The sequence below is a fragment of the Nerophis lumbriciformis genome, linkage group LG29, assembly GCF_033978685.3.
Source record: "Nerophis lumbriciformis linkage group LG29, RoL_Nlum_v2.1, whole genome shotgun sequence".
In the NCBI taxonomy this organism is placed as follows: domain Eukaryota; kingdom Metazoa; phylum Chordata; class Actinopteri; order Syngnathiformes; family Syngnathidae; genus Nerophis; species Nerophis lumbriciformis.
Genome location: NC_084576.2, coordinates 20,832,051 through 20,860,000, shown reverse-complemented (window position 1 = coordinate 20,860,000; position 27,950 = coordinate 20,832,051). Strand labels below are relative to the sequence as shown.

General features: G+C 39.2%; 1 protein-coding gene across 1 annotated transcript in view; it reads right to left on the bottom strand.

The window, feature by feature from the left end:
- Positions 1-27,950, bottom strand: part of LOC133572097 (ethanolamine kinase 2) — a 68,839-nt gene that overhangs the window by 39,070 nt on the left and 1,819 nt on the right. Inside the window, exons 2-5 of the mRNA XM_061924793.1 lie at positions 16,279-16,363; positions 2,243-2,528; positions 1,222-1,475; positions 978-1,118 (exon numbers count right to left, since the gene is read on the bottom strand). Of these exons, the coding sequence (XP_061780777.1) occupies positions 978-1,118; positions 1,222-1,475; positions 2,243-2,368 (521 nt within the window). The 5' untranslated portion in view covers positions 2,369-2,528; positions 16,279-16,363. The remainder of the gene's footprint in view (positions 1-977; positions 1,119-1,221; positions 1,476-2,242; positions 2,529-16,278; positions 16,364-27,950) is intronic.

Here is a 27,950-nt window from a genome sequence, read left to right as displayed (position 1 = left end):
ACTAAGTTAAACTTGTTGTACTTATTACTTACTTACTTACATTTACTTACTTACACTTACTTATTTACTTACTTACTTACACTTAGTTCTACATACTTACTAACATTTAGTTATACTTATTTATACGTACTTGCGCACATACTTACCTACTGACACTAACTTATTTACACATAGCTAAACTTACCGTACTTATTTATTTACTTATACTTACTAAGTAAAACTTATTTACACATAGTTAAACTTACCGTACTTATTTATTTACTTATACTTACTAAGTAAAACGTATTACTTACTTACTCACATTTCTTACTTATACTTACTTATTTACTTACTTACTTACACTTAGTTCTACATACTTACTTACATTTAGTTATACTTATTTATACGTACTTACGCACATACTTACCTACTGACACTAACTTATTTACACATAGTTAAACTTACCGTACTTATTTATTTACTTATACTTACTTACACTTACTTTCACCTACTTACACTTACCTACCTGCTTATTACTACTTGTACTGACTTACTTTCTTGGCTACTTACCTATAGTTACACACACTTATTTACTTAATTACACTTCGTTTCACTTACTTACTTAAATCATACTTAGTTGCACGTACTTAGCTACTTACGTTTACTTACAAACATCTATAATTACTTATTTATACAAACTTACACTTACTTACGTATACTTACTTATCTACACTTACTTACTTATATTTACTTAATTTTGAGTATTGTAAAATTTGCCGTGGCGTTGTTAGATGGTACACTTGATGCCTCATCATCACGTATTTACAACCGACTTAGTCAGAACTGTTTTAGTGAGAGAAGAAATATGCAAATGGAGAGACACTGAATGGTGAACATGCAGACATCTCCTCTCCTTTCCATCCCAGCATGTCGGCGTCGACAGGGTCACTCCTTGGACAAAAAAGCAGCGAGGCGGCCATGATTTGTGGCGGCGGTACCTCTTTGTGCGCGGCGTTTGTACCGCACTGTTCCTCAGTAGCGTGAGAAAGTGGGACACTTTGGTCCACAGGAAAGGCTCGGGGGGGCGAGAGCACGGAGTCCGGATGGAGTGGATTCTACCCACCTCCGCCGCGATCAACCTGCATGGAGAAGACGATGAGTGCACAGCGTGACGTTGTCGTAACAGAAGTGGTCTGGATACAAGTCAGCACAAAACGCTGCTAAGTCATCTTGGGGACACACCTGTAGATGGAGGGCTGGTAGAGCAGCGGGTCCTCCAGCACGGTTCCTTCCACAAACTGGTAGCAGAGTCCGTTCCGGAAGCTGCAGTAGATCTCCGGACCGCAGCCGTGAGCGTGGAACACCTGGAACATCTCCACCTCCCGCTGGCGGTCCAGAAAGAGCTCAGTCTTCTTGCCGTAGAGACGCACCAGAACCGTGTCGGACTGGGCCACGGAACAACCCAGGAGACGGTTGGTGAGGCCCTCGGTGAAGGTCTGACGGCGAGGGACAAACCGGGATGATGCAACACTTGTGTAAATACTGTAAAATAAGTTCAGTTTAAGAGGTGGTATAGTACTGAAAATGATTCATTAGTATCGTGGTACTATACCAATACCAGTATACCATACAACCCTAACTGAGACTATGATGGTCCATGGATGAGTGTGTGGTCCAACCATGAACACACTCACACACACTGAATGGAGAGTGCCGCGACGTATCCACCTTGACATCTGATCAACAATTTATACACGGCGTGCGTTTGTGTTTGAGACAAGAGATTTGTCACGGGGGTGAAAAAAAAAAAAAAAAGGAGAAGTACTACTGCAGTAGTATTGGCCACTGAGGGTGTGCTGTTCAGTATCGTGGCCACTGATTGGCTCAGCCTTAGCCAGCATTAAATTGCATTGCATTGCAGTAAATCTTTGTGCCGATATCCATATCGTATCGGGACAAACCCCTTTGTGTCCGGTAGTTGCTTCCCTTCGCCACGTAGCAAAGATGAGAGTTGCGGGACACACAATCGACGGAGACCACACGACCTCTCCTGGCCTCCCGCTGATGCGGTCGACCTCACAAACATCAACTCTATTCCGGAGCGAGATTGGACGCCCTGTTTGAACACGGGGAACGCGAGGTCCGCTGCCCGTGCTACGCGGCGACCTTCGATCCCCCCCATCGTCTTTTTTATTATTAATGATGTTCCTGGAGAGCACACAGGAATAATGAGGGTTGTAAACGAGTAACGTTGAAGACCGACCTTCAGGCGGACGCCTTCGGGGCTCCAGTGAGGCCTCACCGCTCGCAGGACGGCCATGACGCCGGCGCGAGGATCCTCCTGGTCGATGTCCACGTCCACGTGGGGAAGACGATGGCGTTGACTCATCGCGCGCTTTCCTAAGCCGATACGCCGTTTCCATGCGGCCTAAACCTGATCATTCAGAAAGGATGTCCTTTCGGTGTGGAGGGCAGAAGCGTGTGGGGGCCACGGGCAATCCTGAGGTTAACGTTCCTCGGGACATCTTCATGTCAATCATTAACTCCCCCTGCAAGCAAAGTGGTCGAATCAAATTCACCATGCATCTTCTTACAAGTATCATCATTATATAGACATAACTACTCTTTCATTTATTAACGTCATTATTTATTTCACTATATATATTCATTATTATTGTTAATATTATATAATGGGACCCCCACCCCAATTATAATGAATGGAACTGTTTACAATATCTTAATTGCCTCATTTCTCAATGCATTTTAACATATAAACGTTCAACACATGTAGGCTGAAATCCCAAAAAGAGGACACATATATGCGTGCCAAGGCGGGCAGCACGCCAAGACCGGGACGAGGTGAAAATTTGCCAATGATACCCGAACTTGCTTTATAAATAATATATTTATTTAAATAAAGCATTTTTTCTCCTCTGTTGAAAGCAGTGTTGGCGCTAGGAATTTTCAAAATGGGGTCCCAGGGACCCCATCAAGTATTTGGGGTCCCACTTTTTTGTAAGCGTTTTGAAAAAAATGTGTAAACGTATGCATTATCCTGTTATATCTCACATTCTATATTGTGTTTTGGAAAAAGGTTGTCATAAACGTTACTTAAAGGCCTACTGAAATGCGATTTTCTTGTTTAAACGGGGATAGCAGGTCCATTCTATGTGTCATACTTGATCATTTCGCGATATTGCCATATTTTTGCTGAAAGGATTTAGTAGAGAACTTGGACGATAAAGTTCGCAACTTTTGGTCGCTGATAAAAAAGCCTTGCCTGTACCGGAAGTAGCAGACGATATGCGCGTGATGTCACAGGTTGTGGAGCTCCTCACATCTGCACATTGTTTACAATCATGGCCACCAGCAGCGAGAGCGATTCGGACCGAGAAAGCGACGATTTCCCCATTAATTTGAGCGAGGATGAAAGATTCGTGGATGAGGAAAGTGAGAGTGAAGGACTAGAGGGCAGTGGGAGCGATTCAGATAGGGAAGATGCTGTGAGAGGCGGGTGGGACCTGATATGCAGCTGGGAATGACTAAAACAGTAAATAAACACAAGACATATATATACTCTATTTGCCACAACACAACCAGGCTTATATTTAATATGCCACAAATTAATCCCGCATAACAAACACCTCCCCCCTCCCGTCCATATAACCCGCCAATAGAACTCAAACACCTGCACAACACACTCAATCCCACAGCCCAAAGTACCATTCACCTCCCCAAAGTTCATACAGCACATATATTTCCCCAAAGTCCCCAAAGTTACGTACGTGACATGCACATGGCGGCACGCACGTACGGGCAAGCGATCAAATGTTTGGAAGCCGCAGCTGCATGCGTACTCACAGTACCGCGTCTGCGTATCCAACTCAAAGTCCTCCTGGTAAGAGTCTCTGTTGTCCCAGTTCTCCACAGGCCAATGGTAAAGCTTGACTGTCATCTTCCGGGAATGTAAACAATGAAACACCGGCTGTGTTTGTGTTGCTGCAGTCGGCCGCAATACACCGCTTCCCACCTACAGCTTTCTTTTTTGCTGTCTCCATTGTTCATTGAACAAATTGCAAAAGATTCACCAACACAGATGTCCAGAATACTGTGGAATTTTGCGGTGAAAACAGACGACTTAATAGCTGGCCACCATGCTGTCCCAAAATGTCCTCTACAATCCGTGACGTCACGCGCTGACGTCATCATACCGAGACGTTTTCAGCAGGATATTTTGCGCGAAATTTAAAATTGCACTTTAGTAAGCTAATCCGGCCGTATTGGCATGTGTTGCAATGTTAAGATTTCATCATTGATATATAAACTATCAGACTGCGTGGTCGGTAGTAGTGGGTTTCAGTAGGCCTTTAAATAAAGCATTTTTTCTCCTCTGTTGACAGCAGTGTTGGCACTAGGAATTTTCAAAATGGGGTCCCAGGGTCCCCATCAAGTCATAAAAATGGGGTCCCACAGTAAATATTTGGGGTCCCACTTTTTTGTAAGCGTTTTGAATTTTTTTTATAAACGTATGCATTATCCTGTTATATCTCACATTCTCATATATCTCACCTGGGGATAAGTTGATTGGCAACACTAAATTGGCCCTAGTGTGTGGATGTGAGTGTGAATGTTGTCTGTCTATCTGTGTTGGCCCTGCGATGAGGTGGCGACTTGTCCAGGGTGTACCCCGCCTTCCGCCCGATTGTAGCTGAGACAGGCTCCAGCGCCCCCCGCGACCCCAAAGGGGAATAAGCGGTAGAAAATGGATGGATGGATATCTCACATTCTATATTGTGTTTTGGAAAAAGGTTGTCATAAACGTTACTTCATTCATTTAAAAAAATAATTAAAAAAAGAAAACCAATTTGTATACATATGTAAATGTATTCAGTTATAAACATTCATTCACTTTCTCCTTTCCTTCATGGATCTAAACTTTACAGCTTCTGGTAGTTTTTTCTATGTTTTTATTTAATAAGTTGTAGGTGTATTTATTTCAGTATAAAAGTGTAACAAGTGTTTTGCTTGGGTCATGAAATGATGATAATGGTGTGCCAGGGCATACATACATTTTATATTTAACGCTTAAATCTCAGGTCTATTCCTCATTTCCAAATGTTTTAGTTTTTTTTATGTTTTTTTTTTTGTTTGTTTATTTTCCACCCTTTTTTGTCAAACAAAACTATGTTTTTAATGGCAAACACATAAAATATGCAAAATCTTCCACCAAAAATATTTTTCAAAGTGGAAGTAATCAGAACCTTGGATAGGTCAATAATTCATAATAACATTGATTTTGATTCAATATTATGTTTTGAGCAATGACAGTTTGAAAAAAAAAAAAACTGATTTGCTTTATTAGTCAACATTGCAACTTTTTCTAAATTACATTTCACCTTTAAGCTTTTTTATTTCACTTTTGTTATGTTTTTGTTTATTTTAATAGTATTTTTAGAATGTGCCGTGGGCCTTGAAGCTAACAGCTAACCTGTCTCCATCCTCGAACGATGTGGATCCAGCGGGAGATAAAAGTGAAGTTTCCATGTACTCACAAAGACTAAAATAACTCATTTACTGGAGTTAGAAATGTTGACTTTACACTCACCTTAGTGCTTACCATGAAGTCTTTATTTTGACAGCCCCTCGCGGTAAACTTGTCCGAGTGCAAACTGAGGCAGTATTTGTCATTCATAAAACTTTTGGCGAATCAAAATAAAAACGCAATAAACGGGGACGGAAATTTGACCCGGCAAATATAAACAAAACAAAACACTGGCGGAAAGCGATAATCGATACAATTAAAAAAAACAAGCAATCCGGGTATCTTGTCTGTCTCTCCACTCCCTTTACCATGACCCCGACTTAAACAAGTTGAAAAACGTATTCGGCTGTTACCATTTAGTGGTCAATTGTACGGAATATGTACTGTACTGTGCAATCTACTAATAAAAGTTTCAATCAATCAATCCCTCGCTCTCTCTATCTCTGCCCCTCCCTCGCCAATGCTGATGCGTGTGCACACCTTCACAATTTGTTTTGTTTTTAACCCCTTCTTAACCCTGAACGTACATTGAAAATACAAGCAACCCCAACTCAAAATGCCGGACATTTGAAGCATTTAAGAAACTCCGTCCGGACAGCCCTGCAAAAGAGGACATGTCCGGGCAAAAGAGGACGTATGGTCAGTCTAGCTAACCTTTTATGCTAGCATTTTAGCTGATTTTGTATGTTTGAACCTAAAACTCATGGCTTTCAGTACTTGGCGTCATCTTTGAAGCACGCTAACATTTCCGATATCATCATGCTAATGTTTAATGCCAGCAATTTAGCAAGTTATGTATGTTTAAATCTTAAAATTATGGCTTTCAATACGGTATTTTTCAGAGTATAAGTCACAACGGAGTATAGGTCGCACCTGACGAAAATGCATAATAAAGAAGGAAAAAAACATACAAAAGTCGCACTGGAGCCCGGCCAAACTATGAAAAAAACTGCGACTTATAGTCCGAAAAATACGGTACTTGGCGTCATCTTAGAAGCGCGCTAACTTTTCCTATGTCATCATGCTAATGTTTTATGCTAGCATTTTAGCTGATTTTGTATGTTTGAACCTAAAACTTGTGGCTTTCAATACTTGGCGTCATCTTAGAAGCATGCTAACTTTTCCTGTCATCATGCTATTGTTTTATGCTAGCATTTTAGCATATTTTGTTTGTTAAAACATAAAATCATAGCTTTCAATACTTGGCGCCATCTTAGAAACACCCTACCTTTTCGTTTGTCATCATACCTTTTATGCTAGCATTTTAGCTGATTTTTTATGTTTGAACCTAAAACTCATGACTTTTGCTACTTGGCATCATTTTAAAAGCACATTAACTTTTCGTATATCATCATGCTAATGTTTAATGATAGCAATTTAGCAAGTTATGTATGTTTAAATCTTAAAATCTAGGCTTTCAATACATGGCGTCATCTTAGAAGCACGCTAACTTTTCGTTTGTTATCATGTATATCTTTTATGCTAGCATTTTTAGCTGATTTTTTATGTTTGAACCTAAAACTCATGGCTTTGAATACTTGGCGTCATCTTAGAAGCACGCTAACTTTTCCTATGTCATCATGCTAACTTTTATGCTAGCATTTTAGTATATTGTGTATGCTTAAAAATAAAATCATGGCTTTCAATATTTGGCTTCATGTTAGAAGCATGCTAACTTTTCGTTTGTTATCGTGTATACCTTTTATGCTAGCATTTTTAGCTGATTTTGTATGTTTAAAAATTAATAATCATGGCTTTTGATATTTGGCTGCATCTTAGAAGTACGTTAACTTTTCGTACGTCATCATGCTAATGTTTAATGCGAGCATTTTAGCATATTTTGTATGTTTACACCTAATAATCATGGCTTTCACTATTTGGCATCATCTTAGAAGCTCTAACTTTTCGTACATCATCAGGCCAATGTTTAATGCTAGCAATTTAGCAAGTTATGTATGTTTAAATCTTAAAATCATGGCTTTCGATACTTAGCGCCATCTCAGAAGCACGCTAACCTTTCCTATGTCATCATGCTAACGTTTTATGCTAGCATTTTAGCAATTTTTTATGTCTGACCTTAAAAATTATGGATTTTGATACTGGACACCATCTTAGAAGTTTGTTAACTTCCTCTATGTTGACATGCTAATGTTTTATGCCAATATGATTGATAATTTTATGTTTAAACCTAAAAATCATGGGTTTAATACTTGGCGCCATCTCGAAAAATACACAAACATCTCCTATAATATTATGCTAATGCTAGCATGCTAACATTTTATGCTAGCATCCAAGCAAATGTTATACGTTTAACCATGAAATTCTTAGCTTTTAATAATTGGCGTCATCCTAGAAATGTGCTGACTTTTCCTATGTTATCATGGTAACGTTAGCATGCTAACGTTTTGTGCTAACATTGTTGCTAATTTATTTGTTTAGACTTAAAAATCATAGGTTTTAATACTCGGCCCCATCTTAGAAGTATGCTAACTTATCCTATGTTATCATGCTAACGCTAGCATGCTCACATTTTATGTTAGCATTTTTGCTCATTTATTAGTTTAAACCTAAAAAATCATGGGTTTTAACACTCGGCGCCATCATAAAAGTGTGCTAACTTTACGTATGCCTTCATGCTAATGTTCACGGCATAAATAGCAGGCCCAGCAACATTTCTATAGGATTTTTCTAGTACCGTATTTTTCGGCGTATAAGTCGCACCTGTCGAAAATGCATAATAAAAAAGGAAAAAAAACATATATAAGTGGCACTGGAGCCCGGCCAAACTATGAAAAAAACTGCGACTTATAGTCCGAAAAATACGGTATTATATAAAAATACTGTTATTTTATTTTTTTTATGATTTGTAATGAAATAGGAATGTATTAGAATGCAATTATAGAATTGTGTATACAGTTGAATATGGTAATATTATTTATTATGCAGATTGAAGTTTAGTAAGATAGTCCACATAAGAAAACATGAACATATATCATAAGAAACAACTGCAACATCTGATTTAAAATATTATTTTCCCTAATAAAAGAGGGATATAAATGAAGTATACAATTGTATAAAATAATAAAATGGGGGTAGATGAATGATTGACAGCTGCCAAAGATCAATAACCTTGTATACACAAGGCGATCAAATCAAAGTGTCTGACCGTACATTTTTAATGGGGTGGATCATCACACGCAGCATCTTTGATGAAGAAGACGCTCTTTGATGGTGAGTTTCTGCGCCTAAAAGCTCGTTAAGTGATTACTGTAAAGTGGTAAACATTGACTCCACGCCTAAATTATTTAAACACTGATTTTAAACACACATACACACACACACACACGCACACACAAGAAGCATTGATTCCTCTCACTTTGTTTACTCCGACGCCAGCCTCCAGTCAACGGGTCAAGTTTGTGTGAGGGCACACATGCCAAAAAAGAATAAAGAATACCAAGAAATCAAACGTCGTCTTTTTAGGGGAGGGAGGGTGGCTTGCAAAAACATGTTCTGATTGGATGTGTCTGTGTCTGGACGTGTCATTTCTCAACCAGCTATTGCAAGGAATTTAGGGATTTCACCATCTACGGTCCGTAATATCATCAAAAGGTTAAATCAGTGCACGTAAGCGGCAAGGCTAAAAAACCAACATTGAATGCCCGTGACCTTCGATCCCTCAGGCAGTACTGCATCTAAAACCTACATCAGTGTGTAAAGGATATCACCACATGGGCTCAGGAACACTTCAGAAAACCACTGTCAGTAGCTACAGTTGGTCGCTACATCTGTAAGTGCAAGTTAAAACTCGACTATGCAAAGCCAAAGCCATATATCAACAACACCCAGAAACGCCGCCAGCTTCGCTGGGCCCGAGCTCATCTAATATGGACTGATGCAAAGTGGAAAAGTGTTCTGTGGTCTGACGAGTCCCCATTTCAAATTGTTTTTGGAAACTGTGTACGTTGTGTCCTCCAGAACAAAGAGGAAAAGAACCATCCGGATTGTTCTAGGCGCAAAGTTGAAAAGCCAGCATCTGTGATGATATGGGGGTGTATTAGTGCCCAAAGCATGGGTAACTTACACATCTGTGACAGCACCATTAATGCTGAAAGGTACATACAGGTTTTGGAGCAACATATGTTGCCATCCAAGCAACGTTATCATGGACGCCCCTGCTTATTTCAGCAAGACAATGCCAAGTCACGTGTTACAACAGCGTGGCTTCGTAGTAAAAGAGTGCGGGTACTAGACTGGCCTGCCTGTAGTCCAGACCTGTCTCCCATTGAAAATGTGTGGCGCAATATGAAGCCTAAAATACCACAACGAAGACCCCCGAACTGTTGAACAACTTAAGCTGTACATCAAGCAAGAATGGGAAAGAATTCCACCTGAAAAGCTGCAAAAATTGGTCTCCTCAGTTCCCAATCGTTTACTGAGTGTTGTTAAAAGGAAAGGCCATGTAACACAGTGGTAAAAATGCCCCTGTGACAACTTTTTTGCAATGTGTTGCTGCCATTAAATTCTAAGTTAATGATTATTTGCAAAAAAAAATAGAAGTTTCTCCGTTCAAACATTAAATATATTGTCTTTGCAGTCTATTCAATTCAATACAAATTGAAAAGGATTTGCAAATCATTGTATTCTGTTTTTATTTACGAATTACACAACATGTCAACTTCACTGGTTTTGGGTTTTGTACATGTATATACATATGAATTTAAATATATATATATATATATATTAAAATATATATATATATATATATATTAATATATATATATATATATATATATATATATATATATATATATATATATATATGTTAGTGTGTCCTTCAGCAGTGACACTTTAGGCCGCACAAAGACAGCGACGTGGACGTCTTTGACAGGTTTTTGAAAAGAGAAAATTCCTTTTATGACGAGGCAAACAGTTGTTAGTGTTCTTTAACCGCAGAGAATGGTTGGCGCGGCAGCTATTCAGATATTTAACCTTTTTTATATAGTCTTACAATTGAGGCTCTCAAGGCCTTTCATGCGCCGAGTTCCTGCAGAGGGGAAAGAAAAAAAAAAGTAATTTGACGTAGTGTATTCATATTTCAGCTCCAATCAATGTTTCCTGCGCATGTATTTTCCCCCGTGAGCTCTGACACTCCACTGTCATTTCCACCAACATTTTGTGTGCAAATGCAGTAATAGACACATTTATCACATCAAAAAGGAGTCCATTTTCTTTTCAATCATGAATAGCGCCAACAATGAGGGGCCATTACCGCCCGCCAAAGATGGCTCTGCCTTGTCGGCGCTCCGGAGGGGAAAGCGAGTCAGAGTGTTGATGGAGACAAATGGAGACGCCTCGCGCTCAGGTGAGCGTCCAATTTTATCGTCAGGCAAATGTCATCTTTGTTTGGTAATCGCAGACGCGTCCTGGGGTCCTTTCATGCTCCGGTGCCAGAGTGCGGACACGACGTTTCTACGACTTCATTACTTTTATTCTCTTGCATGTTTTTCTCTTATTTTCTCAATTGCCCGGCTCTCGTCGTCCGGTCTTGTGTAGGTCTACAATCACTTTGCTGAGGAGATGACAGGTGTATTTAATCCACGTGATGAGCGGAGATTAGGAGCACTTTTTTCAGCAAATCCAATCCTAATCTCCCTCAATATACTGTACAAGTTTGTTTTCACTGTAAAAAACTGGCCTTTCACAATTGACGTGTTTTTAACACAATTGACAGTCAATTGACAATCAGCACCACAAGTCTTGACTGCAGTGTAAAACCCAATGATTGGGTTGACATTTTTACTTAGTGATTTTTTTTCCCCCGTAGGAAGGAAGAAGGTAAGAATTTTGGCTCTGACACTTTGCCAAGCATTTTCTCCGACGTCTTTACGAGCAAACAAGGTGTGGGCGAATAGTCGCAGGCAAACTAAACACCAAGACTAAAACTTATTTCACCTTTTACCTGCTTCTTACTTACCTTCCTTTGCCTTCATTTCATAACTTTTTGCATACTTCTACTTTATTTTTTAAATTCTTTTACCTTCTATTATCTACTTGTTGCCTTCCTTAAATTAATTCTTACCTACTTCTCACCTTCTTTAATCCACTTGTTTAACTTATTTTACTCACTTTGAGTAACTTCTTACCCTATGTCACCTTTTATCTACTCCTTACCTTCTTTTTACCTGTCTTACCTTTTCTTTTTCTTTTTTTTACCTCCTTGGACCTGGCATCTACTTCTTACTATCTTCAACCTACGTTTTACCTCCTTTTATCTATTTCTTACCTTTTTTTTTTTTTACCATTTTTAAACCTTGTTTGACTTTATCTTCCTTTTATTACCTCTTTAATACATTTTTTTACCTTCTTTTACCTATGTAACTTTTTTTTACCTTATTTGACCTGTTTACCTTTTATCTAGGTCTCATCTTCTTCTACCTTTTAAATATTTTACTTACATTTTTTTAACCTTCTTTTAGCTTATTTTAACTACTTCTTACCTTATTTTATCTTTTATCTACTTCCTACCTTCTTTAACCTACTTTTTTGCCTTCTTTTGTGAACGATTTACTTTCTTTGACCTATTCTTAACTTCTTTTCATCTTCTCTGACCTATATCTTACCTTCTTTTTAATGTTTTTTACCTTATGTTACCCTATTATTGTCTTTGTTTACCTTCTTCTTACCTAATGTTTACCTCATTTTACTGTCTAATTACCTTTTTTCTTTATTTCACCTTAAGTTTTTTTTAACCCACACCTTATGTTCTTTTGCCTAATTCTTACCTTATTTTACCTACCTCTTACCTAATTTTAACATTTTATCTATCTTCTTCTTACTTTATTTGACTTACTTCTTACCTTATTTTCCCACCGTCTTACATTCTTTTCAATTTTTTTAGTTATGTATTGCCTCCTTACTTTCGGCTACCTTGTTACCCTATTTCCCCTATTTCTCAACTTTTTACCCACACCTTATTTCCCCTACTTCTCACCTTTTTACCCACACCTCACCTTCTTTTGCCTAATTCTTACCTTATTTGACCTATTTCTTACATAATTTGAACATTCTATCTATCTTCTTCTTACTTTATTTGACCGAGGGTCCCTGGTTCAATCCCCACCTAGTACCAACCTCATCATGTCCGTTGTGTCCTGAGCAAGACACTTCACCCTTGCTCCTGATGGGTGCTGGTTAGCGCCTTGCATGGCAGCTCCCTGCATCAGTGTGTGAATGGGTAAATGTGGAAGTAGTGTCAAAGCGCTTTGAGTACCTTGAAGGTAGAAAAGCGCTATACAAGTACAACCCATTTATCATTTATTTATTTACTTTTTACCTTATTTTCCCACCGTCTTACCTTCTTTTCAACCTTGTATTTATTTATTACCTCCTTACTTTCGGCTACTTTGTTACCTTATTTCCCCTACTTCTCACCTTTTTACACACACCTTATTTCCCCTACTTCTCACCTTTTTACCCACACCTTATTTCCACTACTTTTCACCTTTTTACCCACACCTTATTTTCCCTACTTCTCACCTTTTTACCCACACCTTATTTCCCCTACTTCTCACCTTTGTATCCACACCTCACCTTCTTTTGCGTAATTCTTACCTTATTTTACCAACTTCTTACCTAATTTTAACAATTCATCTATCTTCTTCTTCCTTTATTTGACCTACTTCTTATCTTCTTTTAAACTTCTTACCTTATGTTCCCACTGTCTTTTCAACCTTTTATTTATAAATTACCTTCTTACTTTCGGTTACCTTGTTACCTTATTTCCCCTCCTTACTACTTTATTTCCCCTACCGTATTTTTCGGAGTATAAGTTGCACCGGCCGAAAATGCATAATAAAGAAGGAAAAAAACATATATAAGTCGCACTGGAGTTTAAGTCGCATTTTTGGGGGAAATGTATTTGATAAAAGCCAACACCAAGAATAGACATTTGAAAGGCAATGTAAAATAAAGAATAGTGAACAACAGGCTGAATAAGTGTACGTTATATGAGGCATAAATAACCAACTGAGAACGTGCCTGGTATGTTAACGTAACATATTATGGTAAGAGTCATTCAAATAACTATAACATATAGAACATGCTATACGTTTACCAAACAATCTGTCACTCCTAATCGCTAAATCCCATGAAATCTTATACGTCTAGTCTCTTACGTGAATGAGCTAAATAAAATGATTTGATATTTTACGGTAATTTGTTAAAGGGGAACATTATCACCAGACCTATGTAAGCGTCAATATATACCTCGATGTTGCAGAAAAAAGACCATATATTTTTTTAACCGATTTCCAAACTCTAAATGGGTGAATTTCGGCGAATTAAACGCCTTTCTAATATTCGCTCTCGGAGCGATGACGTCACAACGTGACGTCACATCGGGAAGCAATCCGCCATTTTCTCAAACACCGAGTCAAATCAGCTCTGTTATTTTCCGTTTTTTCGACTGTTTTCCGTACCTTGGAGACATCATGCCTCGTCGATGTGTTGTCGGAGGGTGTAACAACACGAACAGGGACGGATTCAAGTTGCACCAGTGGCCCAAAGATGCGAAAGTGGCAAGAAATTGGACGTTTGTTCCGCACACTTTACCGACGAAAGCTATGCTACGACAGAGATGGCAAGAATGTGTGGATATCCTGCGACACTCAAAGCAGATGCATTTCCAACGATAAAGTCAAAGAAATCTGCTGCCAGACCCCCATTGAATCTGCCGGAGTGTGTGAGCAATTCAGGGACAAAGGACCTCGGTAGCACGGCAAGCAATGGCGGCAGTTTGTTCCCGCAGACGAGCGAGCTAAACCCCTTGGATGTCTTGGCTCACACCGTCCCTTATGCCACCAAAGATGATCAAGAGAAGAATATTGACCCTAGCTTCCCTGGCCTGCTGATGAGCGGATGAGGGTATGTCTACAGAATATATTAATTGATGAAAATTGGGCTGTCTGCACTCTTAAAGTGCATGTTGTTGCCAAATGTATTTCATATGCTGTAAACCTAGTTCATAGTTGTTAGTTTCCTTTAATGCCAAACAAACACATACCAATCGTTGGTTAGAAGGTGATTGCCGAATTCGTCCTTGCTTTCTCCCGTGTCGCTGGCTGTCGTGTCGTTTTCGTCGGTTTCGCTTGTATACGGTTCAAACCGATATGGCTCAATAGCTTCAGTTTCTTCTTCAATTTCGTTTTCGCTACCTGCCTCCACACTACAACCATCCGTTTCAATACATGCATAATCTGTTGAATCGCTTAAGCCGCTGAAATCCGAGTCTGAATCCGAGCTAATGTCGCTATAGCTTGCTGTTCTATGCGCCATGTTGTTTGTGTTGGCTTCACTATGTGACGTCACAGGAAAATGGACGGGTGTATTTAACGATGGTTAAAATCAGGCACTTTGAAGCTTTTTTTTTAGGGATATTGCGTGATGGGTAAATATTTGAAAAAAACTTCGAAAAATAAAATAAGCCACTGGGAACTGATTTTTAATGGTTTTTAACCCTTCTGAAATTGTGATAATGTTCCCCTTTAATAATTTCACACATAAGTCGCTCCTGAGTATAAGTCGCACTATGAAAGAAATGAAAAAACTATGAAAAAAACTGCGACTTATAGTCCGAAAAATACGGTACTTCTTTTTTTTACCCACACCCCACCTTCTTTTTCACCTTAGTTTACCTTCTTTTTTACTTTCTTTTACCTTTTTTACCTACTTCTATACCTTCTTTTTACATCTAATCTACTGCTTGCCTTCATTTAACCTTTTTCCTACTTGATCATGTATTAATAATTCAGTCAGAATGTATTTCTGCATAATTCTATGTTCATGAAAATATTTGCAACTTTCTGGTTTTGGATTTACAGTAGGAAAGAACAAGTGGCAAATGTTCTTCCTTACAGCCTTTCTCTTCTTTCAGTGCAACTCACGGCTCCATCAAATAAGACACGATGACTACGCTTTGTCAACACGCACCAGTCTTTCTTTGACCCTAATGAAATACTTAGCTCTACAAGTGTGATTCTTCATGTGCTCCTTTAACAACTGGCTGACTCCATGACACTGATCATGAAAACAAATTCAATTCTGCTGCCTCCCACAAGTCCTCAGAGACGCTCACTTCAGTGTGTGTGAGTTTCTAAATGAGAAGGCGTGCTGCAGCGGTCCGTTAATGGAGAAGGGGGTCTCAGAGGGGCAGCCGAGGGGAAAGTGTGTGTGTGACATTATTAAGCCGGCTGAAGAACTGAGGTGTGTGTTAGCGGCGGCGGGAAAAATCCATTGACGTTAAATGATGCAGTTCTAAAATAAATAACTTCTAACAAAAAAAACTACTTGATAAATATTGTGGGTCAGTCAACAGACGGAAGCATTACTGCCACAAGTGGTGAAAAAGTGTATGACAGCAGCCGTACGGTTAAGAAAGTGAAGTGAATTATATTTATATAGCGCTTTTCTCTAGTGACTCAAAGCGCTTTTACATAGTGAAACCCAATATCTAAGTTACATTGAAACCAGTGTGGGTGGCACTGGGAGCAGGTGGGTGAAGTGTCTTGCCCAAGGACACAACGGCAGTGACTAGAATGGCGGAAGCGGGGATCGAACCTGGAACCAACTCATTGGACAAACAGCAAAAAATGGTATTTTAAATTATATGTGAAATATTTTCCATTAATTGCAATTCTACCAGGAGTGTATCAAGTTGGAACTTAATATATAAAAAAGAAAATCTACTAATTACTAACCGTTCACTTGTCGAACTGCGGGGGAGCAGTACTTCCACACTTTGCGTAGCGGAGGTGCGCAACTTGTCCTTGAATACAATCAGTCCTAAAAATGAAAAAAAAATAATAATTATATAAATATATATATAATAGATGTTATTTGTAAAAAGCACTTTACAGTGTGTAAACAACCTCAAAGTGCTACAGTGTATTAAAAAAAAAAAAAAAAAAAAAAAAAAAAAGATTTAAAAAAAATAAAAAATAAAAACTGGAACAGCCAAATAGCTAGAACTAGTATGCATATATCTATAAAAAAAGGCTTTTTTAAAAAGAAGGGTTTTTAAGCCTTTTTTAAAGGCATCCACAGTCTGTGGTGCCCTCAGGTGGTCAGGGAGAGCGTTCCACAGACTGGGAGCAGCGGAGCAGAAAGCCCGGTCTCCCATATATATATATATATATATATACATATATATATATATATATATATATATATATATATGTATATATATATATATATATATGGGAGACCGGGCTTTCTGCTCCGCTGCTCCCAGTCTGTGGAACGCTCTCCCTGACCACCTGAGGGCACCACAGACTGTGGATGCCTTTAAAAAAGGCTTAAAAACCCTTCTTTTTAAAAAAGCCTTTTTTTATAGATATATGCATACTAGTTCTAGCTATTTGGCTGTTCCAGTTTTTATTTTTTATTTTTTTTAAATCTTTTTTTTTTTTTTTTACTAATGTCGATTTTTATTGTCTTAAAATATATATATATATATATATATATATATATATATATATATATATATATATATATATATATATATATATATATATATATATATATATATATATATATATTTTAAGACAATAAAAATCGACATTAGTAAAAAAAAAAAAAAAATACCACAATTTATTGCAATATCAATGTTGACCTTCACTGCTACTACTCATGTAAAGTGAGTGGCTCTAAGATGGGAGTCCTGGGGTACACCCTTTAGAAACTTCCGTGTGTCAAAACTAAATGTGGGTTTGTCTTTTGAAGCTAAAAAGGAGCTAAATAATGGAAAGTTGCGTTAATAAGAAGGAAAGGATGCGGTTTGTTCCTCTGACTGTGCTGCTGGGGAGCAACGTGTGGTCGTTCAACGCGATTTAATTCTTGGATCTTTCCTTTCAATCGTTCAAAATCCGACAACAAAGGCTTTGATATGTTAGTAATTACAAAATGGGGCCCAAAAGTTTGTGTTTTTACACTTAAAATGTATCTCGTTAGCCTAGCTTTGTTTTAATTCCATTTTATTTCTTGCACGGATTAAGATTGCTCTTTTGTTTTATGTAAACTATGAGTGGGCGGGGCCAAGGTAACTTCTATTGTGTGCCTTGAACATCGGACAAAATCCGACAAAATCCGACAAGTGCTGTTAGTAATTACAAAACCCTAAACCAGTGAAGTTGGCACATGGTGTAATTCGTAAATAAAAACAGAATATAATAATTTGCGAATCCTTTTCAACTTATATTCAATTGAATAGACTGCAAAGACAGGATATTTAATGTTCAAACTGAGAAACTTCATTTTTTTGCAAATAATCATTAACTTAGAATTTAATGGCAGCAACACATTGCAAAAAAGTTGGCACAGGGGCCTTTTTACCACTGTGTTACATGGCCTTTCCTTTTAACAACACTCAGTAAACGTTTGGGAACTGAGGAGATCAATTTTTGAAGCTTTTCAGGTGGAATTATTTCCCATTATTGCTTGATGTACAGCTTAAGTTGTCTCCATTGTGGTATTTTAGGCTTCATAATGCGCCACACATTTTCAATGGGAGACAGGTCTGGACTACAGGCCAGTCTAGTACCCGCACTCTTTTACTATGAAGCCACGCTGTTGTAACACACGGCTTGGCATTGTCTTGCTGAAATAAGCAGGGGCGTCCATGAAAAAGACATTGCTTGGATGACAACAATGTTGCTCCAAAACCTGTATGTACCTTTCAGCATTAATGGTGCCTTCACAGATGTGTAAGTTACCCATGCCTTGGGCACTAATACACCCCCATACCATCACAGATGCTGGCTTTTGAACTTTGCGCCTATAACAGTCTGGATGGTTCTTTTCCTCTTTTGTCCGAAAGGACACGACGTCCACAGTTTCCAAAAACAATTTGAATTGTGGACCCGTCAGACCACAGAACACTTTTCCACTTTGCATCAGTCCATATTAGATAAGCTCGGGCCCAGCACTTACAGATGTAGCGTCCCACTGTAGTTACAGACAGTGGTTTTCTGAAGTGTTCCTGAGCCCATGTGGTGATATCCTTTACACACTGAGGTTGCTTGGTGATGCGCCTGAGGGATCGAAGTTCACGGGCCTTGCCGCTTACGTAGAGTGATTTCTCCAGATTCTCTGAACCTTTTGATGATATTACAGACCGTAGATGGTGAAATCCCTAAATTCATTGCAATAGCTCATTGAGAAATGTTGTTCTTAAACTGTTCGACAATTTCCTCACGCATTTGTTCACAAAGTGGTGACCCTCGCCCCATCCTTGTTTGTGAATGACTGAGCATTTCATGGAAGCTGCTTTTATACCCAATCATGGCACCCACCTGTTCCCAATTAGCCTGTTCACCTGTGGAATGTTCCAAATAAGTGTTTGATGAGCATTCCTCAACTTTCTCAGTCTTTTTTGCCACTTGTGCCAGCTTTTTTGAAACATGCTGCAGGCATCAAATTCCAAATGAGCTAATATTTGCAAAAAATAACAAAGTTTACCTTTTCGAACGTTAAATATCTTGTCTTTGCAGTCTATTCAATTGAATATAAGGTGAAAAGGATTTGCAAATCATTGTATTCTGTTTTTATTTACACAAAGTGACAACTTCACTGGTTTTTGGTGTTTGTACAAAATGAGGCCCAAATTTTTGTGTTTTTATACTTAAAATGTATCTCGTTAGCCTAGCTTTGAACGATTTCCATTGTATTCCTCGCACGGTTTGAGCTGCTCTTTTGGGATTTTCCGTGAACTATGAGTGGGCGGGGCCAAGGTAAGTTCTGTTGTGTGCGACATCTTTAATGTACAAAAAGTGCTTTACAATTAAAGTTTGATTGATGGATTCCAGCAATGGAATGAAACAATAATTCAAACCTCGGTTTAAAAAAGTCAAAAAGCATACATTTGGGAGGGAATAAAAAGTGAACCGACAACAAGTCTGTGGTTGCTCAAATTTTAATCAGCACATTTCATTAATTCATTCCTTTTTCCACAAGCCGGCTGCTTTGGCAGCGCTCGTCACGCTCACAACTTCCTTTTGAAAAACGATTCCGGGATGTTACTTTTTTATTTCCCAGAATTGTGTTATTGTTTATACCTTTTGAATGCGCTCATTGTTTAAGGACGCAATAGGAGACATAAAAGGTGCGCCTGAGGTGATTTCGAGGCCACCTCCTGCTGGCCCGCCTGCACGAACGCATCACGGTGCATTCAGGCAGCAACGAGAGACGTTTTTGAAAAAGTCCACCTGGAATTTGCCCGAGTGTTTCCTTTGAGTACTTGAACGTCCAAAGTGCGCACCCCCAGCGTTGTGCTCCTTTCACTTTCTGCACAAATTACAATACTAACGATTACTGTGCTTTTATGCTTCATGTTCTGTTCAAGTACGCCATGAACACCAGGAATTGTTGACCTTATTGTGGCTAACAGCATGCAGGCGCTGCAGTGAGGGTCTTTTCATACGTTAAGAAAGGATTCAAGAGAGCATGAAAGCTGCAAGCAGCACCTAAGTGCAACTATGGGTTCACGCGAGTCGGCGGGTGCAGTCACGTCGTTTCACCATGCCACGCTCCACCGTCCAAAATTTCAGGAATATCGGAGCATGCGGACGGAAGTTATGACGGTATAATTTTCCGCCACCAGGGGGCGATCTTGGTGTCGATAGTCTGACGTTAGCAAGCCAACAATTAGAATGCGTCAAGGACAGAGTTATAAATGGCTAAAAAAGTTAGCATGTGGACGAGGATCTGAACGGGAGGTTTGGAAAGGTCCTTCCTTTGGGATCTGAGGTTGAAAACCAGAGGATTGTTACAGAAGTAGTACAGATTAAGAAATCCACCGTCCAAAATTTCAGGAATATCGGAGCATGCAGACGGAAGTTATGACGGTATAATTTTCCGCCACCAGGGGGCGATCTTGGTGTCGATACACTGACGTTAGCATGCCAACAATTAGAATGCGTCAAGGACAGAGTTATAATTGGCTAAAAAAGTTAGCATGTGTCAAGTACTAAGTTATATCACTGAATACAGCATAGGACGGTTAATAACAAATGAGTGTTTTTCATACATACCATTGTTATTAGTTTAACTAGCTTCACTTGATCAAAGCTTGTCTAACATTCCACACCACAAAATAATGGACGTATGCATGATTCCCGCTGATCGATGTTGGTAGTGGCTAATAATTACGGCCCCAATATCGGTATCGTATCGAACATGGAAAGAGTTGTATCAGCTCTCTTCACGACAACAGTTCAGCAACAACAGTCACAAAAACAACTGTAGGGCTTCATATATAACACTGTATATATCTTCCTCCTATCCAGGAAATCGCAAAAAGCTGCTGCCTGACCACAGCTCAGAAAATCTGTAGAGACTCCTCCCACCCCCACCAAGGACTGCCTTCACTGCTGGACTCTAGAAAGAGGTTCTGCAGACTCTGTAGCAGAACCTCTGTAACAGCTTCTTCCCTCAGGCCATAAGACTCTTGAACGCATCATAATAATCCCCTCAATTCCCTCCAAAAACGGATTAACTCGCTGGAATATAAAGACAATATAACATACATATGCAAAAGTGCAATATATTTATCTGTACAGTAATCTATTCATTTATATCTGCACCTTATTGCTCTTTTGTCCTGCACCACAACGAGCTAATGCAACAAAATCTCGTTCTTATCTGTTCTGTCAAGTTCAAATTTGAATGACAATAAAAAAGGAATTCCAAGACTAATAAAGCAGGACTAAACGTGTGGGGTTCTAAGACGGCGCCCTGGGGAACACCCTAAGAAAACTTTGACTGATTTGCATCTGTTTAATAAAGCGCTGTGTTGAGTAAAAGTCAAGTGAATCAACAAAAACCTGGGAAGAATGTGTAATCAATCGTAGTGATTAAAGTCGTATTCTTCTTTGTTGTTTCAATGGTTCCACTTCTGCCTCTGACTTTGGATCAAAGCGCTTGACAATGGCGGCTGTGGCGAAGCGGTGTGTGTGTAATTGCAGTGTTAGGAAATTGAAGGTTGCACATTTTAGAAAGTATGAAAAAGTCTTTTTTTTACCCCCCCCCAGTAACGTGGAAACTCATGGTCACGGTCAAAGACGCACAAGCCTGAAAAGAACCTGTTTAGTCGTGTTCCGATCCGGCTTTCACAAAGACACGCAAGAGCATGTTTCATCACAAAGGCTTCTGAGTGCACACGCACGCACAGACACACAGACACACACACAGTATTGCCCGGGGCGCAAAAGAAGCAGCTGACAAAGCGACAAGAAAAGACTGAATTGTTTCTCCAAGGAGAGGAACCAGCTCTTGTTTTCATCAAAGCAACAGCAGGAAAACTGAGTGGTCACTTTCGCCTCGGTAGCACATTTTGACTTGAACGCGATGACACCCGGACGCCCCCTGGTGGCCATTGCTCGAACAAAAAAAAAAAAAGTGTTAATGGGGGTGGAATGCTGACCTGGAATGTTACGAATGAAAAGAAGATGTCACCTGCACGCGCGGCATGAATGAACTGATGATTAGTGAAAGGGAAACCTCATTGCTGCTCCACAAAATGTTATTACCTTACTATCAAACTCGTAAAAACACTGCTTAACTACTTTTAATGGAATTTGGTGTAATAACACACAAACACGTAACGGGTCTGTACTTGTGATGGGTTTGCAGACCGCGGTCACACAATGGACTTCTTTACAGGAGGTTTTATTCTGAAAATGAAGTAAAAATCACATTAACTCATTCTCAGTGACTCCTTGTACCACTCTGCTTCCTTATTGCAAGTAGCAAAAAAAAAAAAAAAAGTTTTAACATTTAGAAGAAATACACATTATAAAAATATATATATATATATATATTTTAAGACAATAAAAATCGATATATGGTTAAAAAAAACCAAATACCACAATTTATTGCAATATCAATGTTGACCTTCATTGCTACTACTCATGTAAAGTGAGTGGCTCTAAGATGGAGCCCTGGGTAACACCCTTCAGAAACTTCCGTGTGTCAAAACTAAATGTGGGTTTGTCTTTTGAAGCTAAAAAGGAGATAAATAATGGAAAGTTGCGTTAATAAGAAGGAAAGGATGCAGGTTGTTCCTCTGACTGTGCTGCTGGGGAGCAACGTGTGGTCGTTCAACGCGATTGAATTCTTGGATCTTTCCTTTCAATCGTTCCACCTCCTATATATATGTCAAACTCAAGGCCCGGGGGCCAAATCTGGCCCGCCACATTATTTTTGTGGCCCGCGAAAGCCTGGAAATAATATGTGTTAATAAAATGCTGAATCTTTTCTTACTAAATATATTTGTTCTTTCCCTTTTGACATTACAAATAATGTACTGCATGCAATTTCATATCTTTTAAAATTCTATATTATCGAAATCAAAGTACCGTATTTTTTGGACTATAAGTCGAGGTTTTTTTCATAGTTTGGCCGTGGGTGCGACGTATACTCCGGAGCGACTTATGTGTGAAATTATTAACATATTACCGTAAAATATCAAATAATATTATTTATCTCATTCGCGTGAGCGACAAAGAAAATGTCCGCAATCGTCACACACACGTCAGCAATCGTCACTAACACGCCAACCAATAAGAATTCGGTTGGGGCGGGTCATGGCAGAAGTGCATTGTGGGTTTTGGAATGCTAACTGCTATATGCTATACGCTACTGCCGGAGCTATTAAAATAGATCACAGCAACATTGGCGGTAACTTATAAAAACTGAGAAGGACTGAACTAAAATGGCACCGAAAAGGAAATCATATACTGCAGATTACAAGCTGGACGTAGTGAAATATGCACCAGAAAACGGCGATCGAGCAGCAAAAAGAATGGACTCTAGCGGCGCATACCAGGAGCGACACCGTGGAGGAAGATTTCATGGGATTTAGCGATCGGGAGTGACAGATTGTTTGGTAAACGTTTAGCATGTTCTATATGTTATAGTTATTTGAATGACTCTTGCCATGATGTGTTGCGTTAACATACCAGGCACGTTCTCAGTTGGTTATTTATGCCTCATATAACGTACACTTATTCAGCCTGTTGTTCACTATTCTTTATTTATTTTAAATTGCCTTTCTAATGTCTATTCTTGGTGTTGGATTTTATCAAATAAATTTCCCCCAAAAATCCGACTTATACTCCAGTGGGACGTATATATGTTTGTCTTCTTCTTTATTGTGCATTTTCAGCCCGTGCGACGTATACTCCGGAGCGACTTATAGTCCGAAAAATACGGTATTATATTATCATGTATTCCAAAAATATTTTCTGTTAAACTAAAGATAACTACTGTACTTAAATATCTGCTTGACTTATGATTTCAAAACAAAGTATCAATCAAATTGTAGACTGTAAAATTGACAATAGATTTTACGGTTCAATTTCGCCGACTGAGTTTTTTACCGTAAAATCAAGTTTGGTACTGTTTTTTTCCATATACAGTAAGATACTAAAACATTAAAAAACAAACAAATAAAAACAACAAGATTTTATGGTAAAAAAAACAAAAACTGGCAGCTTGGTTGCTTGAACAGGTATTGTTTTTCCATTCCATTTTTGTATATGCTATAAACATACTTGCCAACCTTGAGACCTCCGATTTCGGGGGGCGTGGTCAGGGATGGGGTGGGGCGTGGTTGGGGGCGTGGTTAAGAGTATATTGACAACTAGAATTCACCAAGTCAAGTATTTCATACATATATATATATATATATATATATAATCTACATCCTGAAAATATGCAAACAAAACTTTGTTTGGATAATTGATACTTCAAACTTGCATAAATAAATCTTAAGGAATATAACATAACTTGGCTTCTGAGAGCTTCAAAATGTAATGAATAAAATGCTAAAGTTGTTGATAAACAAGCAATTATTTTAATAATTAAATATGGTCATTTTAAATGAATTATTATGATCATTTAAAATTAATTATTTCAAATATGTTTATTTTAGTTCTATGGCTGGATGTAATAAGGAGTCAGAAAAAATACAAAAAAAAAATACAATTCATTTTGATGTTTTTAGCAAAATATAATAAAAACGTTTTTTTTAAATTAATAAATATATTTATTTTTTGGTAAGATAAACATAATAATACAATTTGTCTCTAGTCTGGATGATTTAGTTCTTGTCACCCTGTTGTCCTCCCGTCCTGAAAAAAGGCTGTCCTCACTCAGGTCCGCATGGAGCTGGAGGGGGCGTGGCCTCCAGCTCCGACTGAAAATCGGGAGATTTTCGGGAGAATATTTGTCCCGGGAGGTTTTCGGGAGAAGTGCTGAATTTCGGGAGTCTCCCGGAAAATTCGGGAGGGTTGGCAAGTATGGCTATAAAAACCCACTGCTTTTACTGTAAAATTCTGGAGACTGAGCTGCCAGTTTTTAAAGTAAAATTTATAAATATTTTTTTGCAGCTTATGAAAAAAATATATTACCGTATTTTCCGCACTATAAGGCGCACCTACAAACCTCCAATTTTGTCAAAAGCTGACAGTGCGCCTTACATATGGACCAATATTGAGCCTCCAACAGGTAAAAGTTTCAATCAATCAATCGCAACTACGGTAAGCAGCCACCGACTTCATTTTCCCCCGTAGAAGAAGTAAGCAGCCGCCCCCGTAGAAGAAGAAGAAGCGCGCGGTGCATGCTGGGATATATGACTGCACGAGGCGTGCCGTTTCATTTCCATTTGTTTGTTTATGTAAAGACCCCAAAATGGCTCCTATTAAGAGACACGCTTACGACGCAGAGCTTAAACGTAAGACGATCAGTCACGCAGTAGAAGACGGGAATAGAGCAGCAGCGACACTGACTCCATTAATGACGACTTCGACGAGACGGACATCTTGGATGCCGTCGCCAAACTGTTTAATTCAGACACTGAAGAAGAATTTGAGGGATTCGTGGATGAGGAATAACTTCATAAAGTGAGCTTTACATGTTTATTTTGTGTGTTGTGTTGTGTGACATTAACGTTTGAGCAACGTTGAGTTATTGATATATTGTTCAGTGTTTCCCACAGGACAGGCATCTATTTGTGGTGGTGTGGTCGGCGGGGGGGCAGCGGCGATGACCAAGAAGAACGCGGAGTTGGAATATAATTACAACATTTTATGTACATATTTATATACAGATTTGAACAATTAGTGATTCACTGAAATATATTTATTAATTGTGGTTCTTACAAAAAATATATCTTATAAAATATAAAAGCTAAAATGTCTCTTAAAGCTCTGCCCCTTTAATTAGTGAATACTAAATAATTTAACTTTAGCCTACTACTACAACCATATTATTTACCAGCAACATGAAGTGAAACAGAGGCAGAGGTGTCCTGCCACAGTCAGTCAACCTCCTCCTCCTCCTCCTGCTGAACAGGTCGCACCTGTGGTCCGGACTGTAGGCCTACCTCCTCTCCAAGTCCAGCCCTTTTCGGCCGTTGAAAATATTTTTCTATACTAATCTGTGTGAAGGAGTGAACATCCAACATTAGAATTTATTACTAACGAGCAGAAGCGCTCTATGTACAGTGCCGTCTAACCAGCAGCTCAACACATGCAGGGTTCAACGTTAAGGTTTTTTTTTTCTACTTGCCCGACTTCTCAAATCTACTTGCCCCAATATTTTTACTTGTCCTGCCTAGGTTTTTTTCTGGCTGTGTAGTGCTCATGGCTTATATCTTACTAGAATCCTTCCCGTTGACTATTTACAACACTACACAGTATTTATTATTATTATTATTATCTATAATTACATTTAAATGGCATTGCATACATGTAAAATTAAATGCTATTTCACATTATTTGACCAGTAGCAGTTACACCCATCTGAACAGGTCAGCCACCTGTTTAAAGCCCAATCACAGTTGAAATCTTGAAATGAAGGGCCTTTAATAAAACATTAACCTGGACAACATTTTAACAGCTGGTTGGCTCAGATTTTATTCTTTTCATTGCATTCACATGCTGCAGTGGACAGTGGACAATTTAGCTTCAGTCCATGTGTGTTTATTGACAACAGGGTTATAACCTGGACACGTTAGCTCGTCGGTATGAAAACAGGTGACCGAGTCAAACAGCGGCGGTGTTAATGAAGCAGCGTCAGGCGAAACCGTCAGTGAAACGCTCGGTGAAATCGCAGATTAACATTAAATATATGACGAGCCGCGAGCGATGCAGCTATAACCTATCTACCTATAACACCTGTAAAAATGAAGCAATGCTACCACGCTAGCAAGCGTTAGCTAGCCGGCTATGAGCCACCAAGCTGCTAACTATCGCCAAAAGGCACTATTTCAGTTTTTTTTCCCCATGGCATCCTGGATCAAGGCTTTCAGCAGCTTTTGGACGTTTGAGGTAGAAACGTAGGAAGCGCCATCATTATGAAAAGTAGCCGGCGAGTATTTTGGTCCCGTCCGTCCGTCCCTCTTCTTCTTCTGGCCCACCAGGTGAATTAAGTGCTATTGGCGGAGTTACAATGCATACCGCCACCTACTGCACCGGAGGTGTAACTACAAGCAACATTCACAGACAGTCCCATTGCTTTTATGAGCGGTCGAGCGAGTCAAAAGCCGAAAAATCCATTTGTGGCGGACATAATTCTTTCGTGGCGGGCCGCCACAAATAAATGAATGTGTGGGAAACACTGTTGTTATTGCTCTGCACTATTTCGAATGTTACTATATTGTGATTGCGCTAACGTTTGATTTACCGTAACAGTATCAGACTGTTTTTTACGTGTTTATTGAATCAGGGAAAAGTTCCCCTCCACTATGTGATATAAATGTTGCACTACGTGTTATACCTTGCTGTTGTTAAAAGATAAACAAAACACCACGTCACTGACTTTACCTCGGGGGAAATAATAAAACAGCTGTTTATTCATTTTGGGAGTGAACATAGTTGTCAGAACGCTGGTTTGTAATCTATTAATAAAGTTTGACTGACCTATCTGACTGTTTTGTTGACATTCCCTTTAGCGCAGCTCCATCTAATGCAGGGTTTGGCAACCCGCGGCTCCGGAGCCGCATACGGCTCTTTGACCACTCTGATGCGGCTCAGCTGCAGACTTCCCGACCCTCCCGATTTTTCCGGGAGACCGGATTTCAGTGCCTCTCCCGGAAATCTCCCGGGGCAAACATTCACCGATTTTCACCCGGACAACGATATTGAGGGCGTGCCGTGATGGCACCGCCTTTAGCGTCCTCTACAACATGTCATCACGTCCGCTTTTTCATCATACAAACAGCGTGCCGGCCCAGTCACATGTTGTATATACGGCCTCTGCTTACATACGCAAGTGACAGCAAGGCATACTTACTCAACAGCCATACAGATCACACTGAGGGTGGCGATATAAACAACTTTAACACTCTTTCTAATATGCGCCACACTGTGAA